The sequence below is a fragment of the Balaenoptera musculus genome, chromosome 11, assembly GCF_009873245.2.
Source record: "Balaenoptera musculus isolate JJ_BM4_2016_0621 chromosome 11, mBalMus1.pri.v3, whole genome shotgun sequence".
In the NCBI taxonomy this organism is placed as follows: Eukaryota; Metazoa; Chordata; class Mammalia; order Artiodactyla; family Balaenopteridae; genus Balaenoptera; species Balaenoptera musculus.
Window position 1 is genome coordinate 76,595,581 of NC_045795.1, and position 13,001 is coordinate 76,608,581.

Sequence of the window (13,001 nt, forward strand, 5' to 3'; positions counted from 1 at the left end):
CAGCCTGCCCTGTGCTGGCAGCGTGTGTGTTTCGGTGGGGAGCTCTGGGAATCGGCACTGATGGCTTACTGATCTCAGCTGGTACCTACTGCATCCTGACTAGAAGATGTACTTTGACATGGGCTGCGCTTTCTCAAGAGTAGAGTTTTTGGTTTTTGAAAAAGTCTCTCTTCAAAATATATGCCTTATTTGAAAGAATGAAAAGTTATTTTTAGAAATTTCAGTCCGAGACCCATTGTTCATGACTGTAAGCTTTAAGTGTCTGTGGGTTTTCAGAAGCCAGGCTGATGCGTACGTGCCCATTCCTGCCACAAGGCCTTCAGACACTGGGTGGGTCTGGAGCACAGGTAGTGGGGTGTGGTCTTGAGACCAGGGAGCTGCTAGCCAGGATCCACTTCTGATCAACTGCTGGAGAGGATATAGTACATTATCCTCTTCACTTCTAGTCAGGCCTTTCTTAGAAATCTTAAACTATGAGCCCATGTTGCTTTTCTAAAAAGGGATGAAGGAATGGAGAGTAATATAGAAAGCTTGTTTCCATTTTGCTACTTAGAACTTCCTGTGAGATACACATAGTTGACCATCTTTGGTCAAGAACCAGAAGCATTTATTTGGCTTGTGTGCCGGGGCTGTGTCATATGAAACATGCATACCGTTAAATGGTAGACTCTCATTCAAGGTGAGAGATGCTTAGTCTGTGAGAGGCATAGGAGAAGTGGGACCCAGAGACTCACATCTCCCATTTCATTTTCGTTCTGGCCCAGATTCCCCTCAAGTTGAACGGAGGAAAAGTATCTCCTGCAAACTGGGATGTCTTTTTCTTGCATCCACCTGGGAGCGTTCAGTGAACGTGTGATGGCACTCTATCGTGGTGCTTGCTTCATGGGCCGGGGAGGGGGAGTTTAGAAAGCCATCTAGCTCGGTGGTTTTCAAATTTGTTCAAGTGGCAGGACGCCTGGAATTCAGGACATCAGAACATCATGAACTGCTTGATAGTAAAGTTAGTATCGACAACTTCAATTCCTTCATAGAAACTAAAATTTATTTTGCTGGCAGACAAGTAGAGCCATAAAGCCACAAAGGTGGCTTAAAAGGTGGCTTTAGGAGGAAAAACTTTAGTTTGAGAAATCTGAGTTTCTTCTGTGCTCTGAGACTTTCGTTCCATACAGTGGGAGAACACTTGGCTCCAACTTGGAGAATTCCATCCTATTTCTGAGAAACTTATGTCATAACAGAAACAAAGCAGAAGACCTTTCATGTTTTTATTCAAGTATATGCAATACAGTTTTTCTTTCTGTGTTTGAGTATGTTAATGTCCTTGAATTCTATTTTTTTTAACTTTTTTTTTTTTTTGGCTGCGCCGTGCGGCATGAGGGATCTTAGTTCCCTGACCAGGGATCAAACCCATCCCCCTGCATTGGGAGCACAGAGTCTTAACCACTGGACCACCAGGGACGTCCCCATCCTTGAATTCTTAATACTGTTTCCTATCTCATAGGGGACCCTTTAAAATCTAGAGTCTTCTCTGGGCATTTTTAAGGTGCCTGCCATTCAAGATTGTTTTATTTTGTTAGGGCTTTCCTAGAGTGCTGGAGACTCTCGGGAACCGTTTTTCTCTATTTTAAAAGCTGCCCAAACCAAAGAGATACGTGCCACTGGGTGATAACCAGTGCGTGATTGAAACTTCAGTGGGGTGCGCGTGTGTGCGTGCATGGGTTGGTGGGGGGCGCTGACTGACTTCAGGACCCTCTAAAACTAAGGTGGACTTAAATTCCTAAATTGGGAAACTCAGAGTGTCAGGAAAATACATGCTCAAAGGTAGATGAGGCAAAGTAAAAGATAACTAATTTGGATCATTACTAAGCCAGTCAGGGTCAATGGAAAAAAAAAAAGATCTGTTCTCAGTTCCTTAAAGCATATATATAGGGGTAGGGGTGGGCAGAGAAAAAGGAAAGAAAGAAAGAAGGCGGCAAGCGGTGAAAACAGAAGTTATGGTGGGAACCCATCAGACTGTAATTTGTAGTGAAACTTGAAAATGTATTTCTTTATTCCAAACATGATCTACTTTATTGTTTTCCCTTTTTAAGGTACTGGCATAAACAAATGCTCACTGTGAAGAAATAATTTTAGAAAATGGCTCTTGATGATCCTAGAATCTTTTTCATTCAATGAGGGGTTTTAGAGTCAGTTATTTAAAAGTGAATTGGACCTAGATAGAACTTTGAAATTGCATGCTCGGTGACACTCTCGGGCATTTTCAGAAATTTTATCTCCATTTTCCTGAGCTCAGAATTAGAGACAAGACTACCTCTTCGAACACATCACAGTTGAGACATTAAGAGGCATTAAAACTTCCATTTTCTTTTCCTCTTCTCCAAAATCACTGCCTTTACATTTTTATTCCTGGATACTGCTGAAGGTAAAAAAAAAAACAAACGCTCTCATGAGATTTCTCTGAGATGAGCAAGTTAAATAAAATGTCATGTGATAACGACTCTGAACCAGCCCCTTTTCTTAGATTTTAAACTCACAGTGTAGAATTTGTACCCACTGAGTGTTCATCCCCGTGTGGTCACTGGTAGTGAAAAGGTGACCACAGCTGAGCACCGTAGTCAGTCCCTCGCCCAAAGTAGACCCCCAGTCAATAGTTATTCAAGAAATAAGTTAAATATCTAACAATGTAGTGCATCCACAAAGTGGAAGAGACATTAATGTGAGATGTCAGTTCATATTTGTTATCAAGGAGATACATATAATATGACCTCATCTTGACCTGCCTGTCTGTATTTGGGTGAGATTATATCCGTAGCCCCTGATGGATCTCCTTGCTCTGTTCTTGCTGCTCTGTACTCTGTTCATCACATAGCAGCCAAAGTGAGCGCTTCAAAGGAGATGAGTCAGACCGTTCCAGTCCGTGGATTAAAGCCCTCCGTTGGCTTTCCATCGCTCACAGATGCCAGTGAAGCTTGTGGCCTTCGACCTGGCATGACCTGGCTCTTGCCCACCTCTCTGGGTCCACTTCTTTCCCTGCTCTTAACTTTGGCTTCCTTTCAGTTCCTGCAGTGAATGAGCTTACTCTGTTCCAAGGCTCTTTTAACCAGCTCCTGGATCTGCCCAGAATGGTCTTCCCCTATACCCTCCCACGACTGGTCCTCCTCAGTCAGCTCTCAGCTCTGATGCCGCCTCCTGGTGAGGTCCCTTCCTTCACCTCCCCACATCAGTTATCACCACCTCATCCTGTTTTATTTTCTTCATAGCTCTTGACTATTTGAAATTGTTTACTTGTTTGTTGTTGATTTCCCCAAGAGAATATAAACTGCCATGAGGGCAGGGACCTCGGCTGTCTTGTTTATGTTCTGCTCCCAGCCCCTCACTGTCAATGATCAAGGAACAGTCAATAAGTGGGGAAAAGTATGGAAGGATATACCCCAAAATATTAATAGTGAAGATTACTAAGAGAAGGATGAGGGTAACTTTAATTGATTGTTTTTTCTTTTTGTTCATTTGTATTTATTTCCTAATTTTTCTGCAGAGATTGTGAATTACGTACGCACACAGTCCTTTCTAAATTACTCAGATGTTTAGCCAGGCTTAAGGAGGTGTTTTTAAGGCTTCCAGCCATTAGAATGCGTTATATGCATCCTTTCTGTGTAGTGGGTGCTGAATAACTGTTCAGTGGGTTCACTGAAACCTTTATTCTAAGGGAAGACATTTGCCCCCAAGTTCTGTAGTTGGGTGCCCACCCGAGTCCGTGGGTGGGAGGAAAGCCCACGTGACCTGCATCGAGGTGCAGATGCAGGGAGCTGTGTCTCCGGGTTTCTGACTTTCATCCCAGTGCTGTGCTCCTCTCTGGCAATCACAGAGTTCTTTTGCTCCAGGGAGAATCCATTATAAACAGCTGCACATGGGGCACTAGCGTGTGATGTGCTTCGGTACACACTGCTTTTTTCAAAGAGAATGTGGAGCCTCTCGCCTTACATGGAACTGAGAGTCTGGGTGAACTATCTGCCTGTCTTCTGCCAGAAAAAGAACCTACCATGTCGTTTATCCTTTCCAAGTCACTTGACGTTAACAGTCACTTGGCCGGTACTGATTCTTTTTACTAATGCTTTATATCTTAGAAATTTAACAGGTAGAGTAATTGTGGTCTTCGAATAGTTATTTCTTTGTTGTTGTTGTTGTGGGGTGTCTTTTTATGCGCTTTTTTCCTTCTTCACTTAGTTAAAGTCTGAGCCGGTAAACTGTGTGCCATTTGTTTCAGCGTCATATAGCACTAAATACTTCAGTGGTCCAGTATCTTAACAAAAGTAGATTTTCCTTAGCTATGACGCTGGGTGGCTAGGGTTCTAGCTAGTTTGTGAAGTCTGTATCCTATGTGTTTTAACTCTACTGTTATATTCTGGAAATCTGTGCAAATTGGGGGCAGGGGCGTAGGGGGAAGAATCCAAGAAGAGAAAACTTGCTGACGAGCTTAGAAACAGAAAGAAGCTATTACCTCAAACAACAAAATCATGGGTTTTCTTCACATGGATTTGCGTCATGTCACATTCAGTGGAAGATTCCGTTACTACCACAGCCCTGAAATACCTTGTACATTGCATGTCCATGTAGCATAAGTCAGACTGACTGTTCCTTCCAAATTTAGGTATAGGCAGCTAGACAGTGAGTGATGAAAACGTGTTCTATTATTTATACTACAAATGCCAGGCAATTCATAGAAAAAAATCATTGTTCAGAGCACTGCGAGAGCAGTCCCGTGAGATGTGCCCTGAGTGGGAGTGATTTATGTTCAGGATCCCCTGATGGTAGGGAGCAGCTATCCAGACCGCTTCTAGAGCCATGCCCGGTGTACAGTTGGGTAGAGCCGCTTTCCATCCGAAAATAGGCACTGCTTAAAGGAAAACACTTCACACTGTGACACGCGATCGTTTCTGATTGTGCGTGGTTCTGATCGCTCCTTATAAAGCTGAGGAGGAATAATCCGTAGGACCTGGAGGCCTCCTCACTTCCACCAAGATCTCCTGTGCTCTCTAGAGTTCCATGATTTTTCTGATCCACCCCCCACCAACCCCCTTTTCTTTGGCTTCATAGCAACAAGGTACACCCAACAGAATCATCCCCGGGTACTTCTGATTCGATGAGCAATGACAGTTCTGAAGAAAAGTTGACTTAATTCCAGTGGTGGGAATACACCCCCCGAAAAAGCAAAGCTGCAGTGGGTGTAAATGGGGCCTGGTGAGAGATGCCGGAGGAGTGGAATGGGTCCCAGGGACACGGAGCACCAGAAGGTTGCCGCCTGCTTGGCTCAAAGGCCCAGCAGTGGGGCCAGCTATTGTGAAGCCCCTCTGCCAGACGAACAGGGACCCTTCTCTGGTCACAATAGCCATTCACGCTGAGCAGCCTCATTAAATATTCAGCCTGTGCTTCCGGCAGCTCATTAGGGCCGCAATGAGCAGTGACGTGGCTGCAGGAAAGCCGAGGGCCTGCCGGCCGGCAGCAATAGGCAGAGGCTGAGTGAGCTGCCGATGGCTTTTCTTTTCACTGCCCGTCCTGTGATGACCAGTGTTTGCTCCCTGCTTTGTCTCAAGTCCAGGTAAAAACAAAACAGAAGCCCCAACAAGCAGCTGACACTTGAAGCCTTCGGCTCCTTGTTTCCCATGCTGTCTGGCCAGGGCCTGGGATTTTGAGTGCCTGCCCCCTGGAAGCCCTCTGACCCCCTTCAAGAGCTGTCTGGGGCTCTGAGGGCCTTCGCTGAGCGCTAACAATGTGCTGCTATTGTGTGCTTGGGCTGTTTGATGACTACGTTTGGGAGGGTTTGAGGTGTGCTTTGAACTTGGCACTAGGGGTTTAGAATAGCAAATTCTTCCTCTGGAACAGGTTGAATTTGGGAATATTGTGGGCTAAGACTAGCAGTTTGTACAGCAGGTTTACACAGTCCGTGCCAACTTTTCATGTTTCTGAGTGGTTCATTACTAAGTTTTTTCCCTTTTAACTCTGAGGATGGGTATGGTATAATAAAAAATGGATATTCTTCAGCTATTTGGGGTTCTTCCAATTGGCTGGATATTGTCCTTCTTGTATCTTGTTACTTTCCCATGGGTCTGCACTCAGTGCTGGGTGAAATTTAAAGCTGGGAGAATCTGAAAGAAGAATTGAAAGATGGTGAACTCAGACAAAGTGTATTTCTCTTCTCTCACTGTTTGCATGTTTTTCTGTTTCCTGTACAGAAAATGTTTTCAGACAGCTCATTTCTATGTGGAAGATAGCAGTTCACCTCGGGTGGTCCCCAATGAAAGTATTCCTATCATTCCTATTCCGGGTAAGTAAGACACGACTCCTATTTCCAGTGGGCTATGTTTTTCTCTTTTGTTCTCAGTGTTATGTGACAGCCATGACAAAATATTATTTTTATAACCTTTTCAAGCTTGCCCAGTCTACGAGAGCCTTAACTAAGGGTAATTTCATGAAATCTATACTCCTTTACATATCTGCCATGTAATGAAATCATCTTTCAGGGGAACAAATAACTATGAGTTCATATAGTGTAGATTCACAAGAGGGAAGGGAAGAAACAGTAGAAAAAAGGGGGAAACGTACTTAACGTATTTGCAACCTACTTGGACTAAATTTCGTTCTGATAGGTAATTTGTGCTTGCTTTTTTTAAAAAAAATCACAATTTGAAATACTGGGGTTTTTTGTGGTTTTTTTTTAAGATTTCTACTAAGATTCCTTACTCTGAAAATATTGATTACCTTAGTGCTGGAAGTTTTGGTTCTTAGGCTGTTTGTGTGGAGATCTAGGGAGATGTTCTTGATCTGGTGTCTGTTTCATGTGTCCTTGGTACAAACAGGAAACACTCAGTTACTGCTAGGGATAGGGATTGGCGGAGGACACTAGTAATTCCTAACAAATGCCGTAGACGTTAGAAGTTCAGCAGCGGGTTTGCTGGGATAGATGGCATGAGGGATTTGAAGATGTCTCCCACTATTTTTATTTCGTGTCCCCTTCCATTTTGCCAGGATTGAACTCTCTTCCTCTGGCTTGCATTTTGTACTTGTAAATACCTACCTTCAGATATCTTATACATTCATCCTCTTGACATTATTCTTTTGTAAGCAGAGGCACTACTTTTATTAAGTGCCACCTCCCATATACCTGCACAGCCCACTTGTCTGCCTCATTCTCCAGGATGGTTTTCTTCATCATCTAATATACCATATATTTTACTTGTTTGTTTATGGTCCCCCCAACTACAATGAGAGCTTCCTAAAGGCAGGTGGATGTCTCCTTAGTGCTAGAATAATACCTGGCATGTAGTAGGCATTCTCAAACTCTCTGAATGAATGAATGAATGAATGAATGATAAATATCAGCAAATCTTCCTTAGGGTTCTTAAAAGATCATAGCTTTGAAGCTCAGAGGTGCAGTCCTTCTCTGAGTACCCAGAAGGAATGCTGCTGTTGTTTGCTTATCTTCTCTAGGTGCAGTTATGGTTGGGGACTTACTTGGCCCATTATGTCTCTATGTGATAAGTCATTAGATATTGCTGGGATTGGCCATGTTCTCTCCACTCTGGTCAGCTTCTCTCACTAAAGCTTGCCCCACAGAAAACAGAACGATAGCAGAAAAGTGTCTGGGTAAGTACCCTACTGGATCATTTTGTGGCCGCTGAATGATTCCCATACAGATGGGATAGGTTTTGTGTTACGTTCATTCTTCTCTGCTGACCCTTGACCTTTATTGTTGGTGGAGGAGATTGCACTCTTGCCTTTGAGAGGTGGCAGACAGGAATCAGCCCACCATCCCCAGGGAATAAGTTTTGTTGAATCTACCAGATTTGCGCAGCAGCTGTGCATAATCATTTTTCTCTTGCATCACCTAGAGTATCTGTTGCCCTCTGGAAAATGCCTGGGAGACTCTCTCCTCTGAATTGATTCAGCTGACAAACACAGCTGTTGGGTAGCTGGGCAATTGAAATCCATTTTAAAAGGTTAAATGGTGAGATACTTCTTGGGCTGTCTTTCAGTTTTTAGTTTCTTTTCCCCCTGGATGGGGAGTCAGAACACCAAGGATCTTGCCCTGCCTCTGCCATGAAACCTTTGGTCAATGCCTTGACCTCTCTGAGCCTTAGTTTCCAGAATCTGCAAAGTGAGCAGGATGTCTGCCCTGCTTGTAAACGACGCAGTGTTAAAGATCAAATAAGGGGCTTCCCTGGTGGCGCAGTGGTTAAAAATCCGCCTGCCAATGCAGGGGACACGGGTTCGAGCCCTGGTCCGGGAAGATCCCACAGGCGGCAGAGCAACTAGGCCCATGCACCACAACTACTGAGCCTGTGCTCTAGAGCCTGCGAGCCACAACTACTGAGCCTGCGTGCCACAACTGCTGAAGCCCACGCGCCTAGAGCCCGTGCTCCGCAACAAGAGAAACCACCGCAATGAGAAGCCCTCACGCAGCAACGAGACCCAGCGCAGCCAAAAATTAATTAATTAATTAATTTTTTAAAAAAGATCAAATAAGATGGTTTGTGTCAAAACACTTCAGAAAGCTTAAAGGAAGCCAGAAGTGTCAGCTGTGGAAGCTTTCCTTCCCAAATCATGATATCGCTCAACCCGGCAGCTATGGAGAGCAAGCCATTTGCATGGTCCCCAGGTTAAGACTGTCCCAAACACTGATCCACATCTACTGGGTGCAGCCGACCTCGCCATGCTCTTGGGCTTGGACTTTAGGACTTCAGTTCGTTCCCCGGAATCCTCAGAAAATGCCATCAATCGTACCTGCCTTGCCACACCTCTGAGTAGCTGTCTTGGACCAGAAATGCTTTTGAATGTTCTCTGCTTCATTTCCCAGCAGGCTGTTTAATCACCAAGTTATTAAATACTCACAACCCAAAGACATTTCTTTCAATGTGAGTTTCTCCTGATTCTTACCCACTGGTGGTAGAAGTACATGGAAGGAAAAATGTCTTCAGATTCTTGATTGACTGAGAAATCCATTGTATCCAGTTGGGCCTCCCTTGGCATAAGTAGGTGCATCCTTGATGAGTTGTAACACGTTTGTGAAAATGAATTACTTTAAATGCTGTAATGCAGTGTGGCATGAAAGGACTTACCTGCCGAAACCAAAAGTGAGACTGCTCTTTCACTGTTTTCTCAGGTTTTTTATAGACAGCAGTAGCCTTCACTAGGGGCATGCCTAGACAGAAAACTTATTTCACCCTTAACTGGGAAGAAGTTACCCTACATGACCCTTCTTTAAAAATATTTCAACTTGATCACAATCTCTTATTTTTCTTAAACGAAAGTACATAGTCCTATTTAATAGTTAAATTTGTAAAGTAGTTTGTAATTTTACTTTAACAATCCATGACTGTATTTATTCTTAAGGTTTCTTCCAGTTATTACACTGCAACTATGTCTTGCATAGGAAAAAATCAATATAAGGAAAACACGATTTTTTTTTTTGAAATCACACGTTTTTTTCACTCTATTAAAGGTTTCAGCACAATTTTTCTTTCTTGGAGACCTCCTTGGGATCATTTTAAATGATTTAACTTAAGAATTATCTAATTGTTTCTGTGTCTTAAAAATAGTAGGACATTTATAGAGCTTATATGGAATACTTATTCTGCCCACCGGATCTCACTTATATTTTATCTTTGTTCAAAACCTAATAAGAAAGACTACTGGGCCCTAAATGTATCAACTTATCATTTGAACCCCTCATTTGCTGTGACTGATTTTTTTAAAAAGATATTTCCGGACAACGACCAGTAAACTGAACCATTATATAGATTTAAAATGTGGGCAACAGGATGAGACTGAAAATTCAGGTACTGAACTGTTGCAAAATAAGAGTTCCTAGGTCATCATTGTAAAATGTGTAATATACTCTGATCCTAGAACTTATTTTACACTTAACCTTTTTCAGAAAACATCATCATCGTCATCTAATACTTTTATTGAGCATTTATTGATTAAAACTACGTGCTTTATTTTTCACTACAACCTTAGGGAAAGAGGTGCAATCAGTATCCCCATTTCACAGATGAAGAAACTGAGGCTCAGAGACATCATTTAATTTCCCTGAGGTTACGTGGACAAATGGTGGAGCTAGCATCGGAATCTTTGTGTGACTTCTAAGTCCAGATGCTTAGAAATGTCTCTGCCACCTCTTGGCATGCTTCTCTGACAGTCCTGATCTCTCAAGACTTCAGGCTCCTCGTTTGGATTTTGCTTCATTAAATCAAGACATTTTCAAATACATGTGACTGTTCTCTTAAATTTTTCTGAGTTGTTGTTCTTTATCATTTTCTTCTTCTTTCACTAGCACTGACCACTTGCTTTTCCATTAAATTCTCTTTCATCCTCCATGAGAGAGTTTCATCATTCTTCTGTTGAAGTTTCCTCCATAGCAAAAAAAAATCTCTCCTCTTACCTTGTTTCCTAGTCATTTATTCTCTTCTTTCCTAAGAAAAAGACTCCTCCCCCACCCCACCACCAATATCTCCATTCTCCATTCCCTATGCAAAAGTAGGTCTGTGTGATTTAAATGCTTTGAGGAGCAACTCACAAACATGTTGAATGTTGAATAAATTTAGACACTAAATCACCAACTTTTGGATGATTCTGCTGAGGTTTAAATTCACAAATAAACAGCTCTGCTCTTGAAATCCCAAAGCATAAGTGAAGTCAATGAGTTACACTGACTTTTAAAAAGTATTATAAAATAAATGAAACGTTAAGGAAAGCTTTGCTAACCTTTTGCTAACCTTTCAATATTCATCTCTTGGAGGCAGCAGTCTATAGGAATTTTTGAGGAATTTTGAGTTATCAGTTTTACTAAATCTAACTGTAATTTAGGAATTTAGAATCTTCAGGGTGTTCTGGTTTAACTGGCAAAGACAGTGGTGTGAGAATGAAGACATTTTTTTTTTCCTGGTCTCACCTACATCTCTGTAAAATGTGGAAATTGTAAAGCCAGTATGGTGGCTAAGGTTAGTTATCCCGCCACATGAGAAGGAACTCCACACGCAAGAGTATTATTATCCAACAGGAAAGAGGTGCTTTTGAGGTTAAGTTCCAATCACTAGAGAAGTGACATCAATTCTTTTATTAGGAAATGTTTAAATTGTGGTACCTGCTCCATGTATGATGCATGAGAAAAGTGGGGGATTTTCTTCCAGTTCAGTTAAATTGTGACTTCTTCAGGAGAATGAAAGGAGAGACTGCAGGCTTTGACTCAATATTTTTCACTAATGGGTTTTCAAAATCAAATGTTCCATGCTTACTGGTCTCCCATGGTTACTGTGGGAGGATAAAGCGTAATTGAACGTAATAACCTAGCTATCAGCCCCCTTCTAGCGTTCTGTCTTCTAAGATATTGAAGTAGCCACACATTTCTGTCCTTTAAGGTCCATATTATTCTTAGCATCTACAAGTATTTTACAAAATCTACTGTTTCCCACTTTGGGATATTCTTTTGAAACAATAAGCTTGAATAAGATTTTTGCTGTAGTTATTAATGAAGCATTACATACAATATGTCATCTACAAATTATATTCACTGTATTATGCCACTTATTCTTTTAGATTTTCGTTGTATATAGCTTTTTAAAGCCAGAACTCAGCTCATGAAATTAGCCCATTCATGGAGCATGTTGAAAGGGCTTTTCCAAACGTGCATGTTGTCAAACACAAATGTCCTTATAAATGCTTTTTTTCTGAATATTAGAAAATCTAACTTTCTAATAAGAGCATTACAAAACAAAATGTTGCTGCTAACCAGTAGCTTAGAAATCCAGAAATGATTCATGCCTTTCCCGCAGTTAAAATACATCTTAATAATTTGAAGGTCACTGGCTTCAGCAGGGCGCCAGCACATAAAGGGGTTTTAAACATGCAGTTTAAAACCCTTGGGATTAAACCAACCTTGTTGGCATATTTTATTTATACAGAGATTATCTCCAAAGGAGATTCATTGGTCTTTTGACTATAATGAAGCCCTTTCTTTATTGACTTCATTGTGCCATAAATGAAAAGAGATTTCTTTTTATGGCAGGAAATAAAATGTTCCCATCTCCACAACACTCCTTGCATCCTAAGAGTCTGATTTAGACAAAAATCTATTTGTTGTGTCCTAAGTCAGGAACTAAAAATCTTGATAATCTTCTTTTATTTCCTGTTTGCTTTATCTTCCTAAGGTGACACAGGTATTGCCAAGCACAGAGAGAGGCCTGAACTTGGCCTCTGAGAGGCTGAGGGGGCAGATAAGAAGGGGACCGAGTTCCGAATATTGAGGTCTGTCCACTACAGGGGTGGTTAGCAGTCCCTGGTAACAGCCCAGTTGCGGGGCGTGGGGTTGGAGAGAGGTCTGAGCACGACTGACTTGACCCAAGTACTGTGCTTTATAGGCTCTCCCTTCCCTCAGATAGATTTGGTTGGGATTTGGAATAGGGTTGAAGGAACTGCTAAGGGTTAAATGAACTTTATAGAGATTGGCCTCAGTAAGTGACTTAAGGCCCTCCAGAATCTTAATGGTAATTTTATATGTACCCACAGCCTGCCAGAGTGACAAGCAAGCAGCGATATTTTGTTAAACAGTCCTTAAGCCAGTCAACCCCACAGCTAAGCATCTTGGCAGGAAGGTAAATCCTATGACACTTTATTTACCTGGCATCATCAAGGTGACCAGAATATCAGTGTGAATTTTCCAGGTAACCGAAGTTTACCCTTAAAGCCAAAGCGATTCGTTTCAGCCCTTTTCTGTTGTGGTTGGAGAGCTTCTTTAAAATGTATTATATGGTTCTCTGCCCTCTCTAACCCTGTGTGCTCAATTTAAGATCTAGAGAGGTCACGCAAGGCGGAAGAGGCCAGCTTTGGAGTCAGCCTGGCCCCGCCACTTCGTGATGACAGTAGACCTTGGCCAAGTTCTTTGGTGGTCTTAGCCACATTTTCTACATCCATAAGATAGGGGTCACGACAGCCCCTAGATCATAGGATCA

General features: G+C 42.2%; 1 protein-coding gene across 4 annotated transcripts in view; it reads left to right on the forward strand.

Moving 5' to 3' along the window:
- PTPRG (protein tyrosine phosphatase receptor type G) overlaps window positions 1–13,001 on the forward strand; it is a 721,438-nt gene that overhangs the window by 656,362 nt on the left and 52,075 nt on the right. For all 4 annotated transcript variants that reach the window (XM_036869404.1, XM_036869405.1, XM_036869402.1 and 1 more), the window contains one exon: window positions 6,228–6,319. In XM_036869404.1, the coding sequence (XP_036725299.1) occupies window positions 6,228–6,319 (92 nt within the window). The remainder of the gene's footprint in view (window positions 1–6,227; window positions 6,320–13,001) is intronic.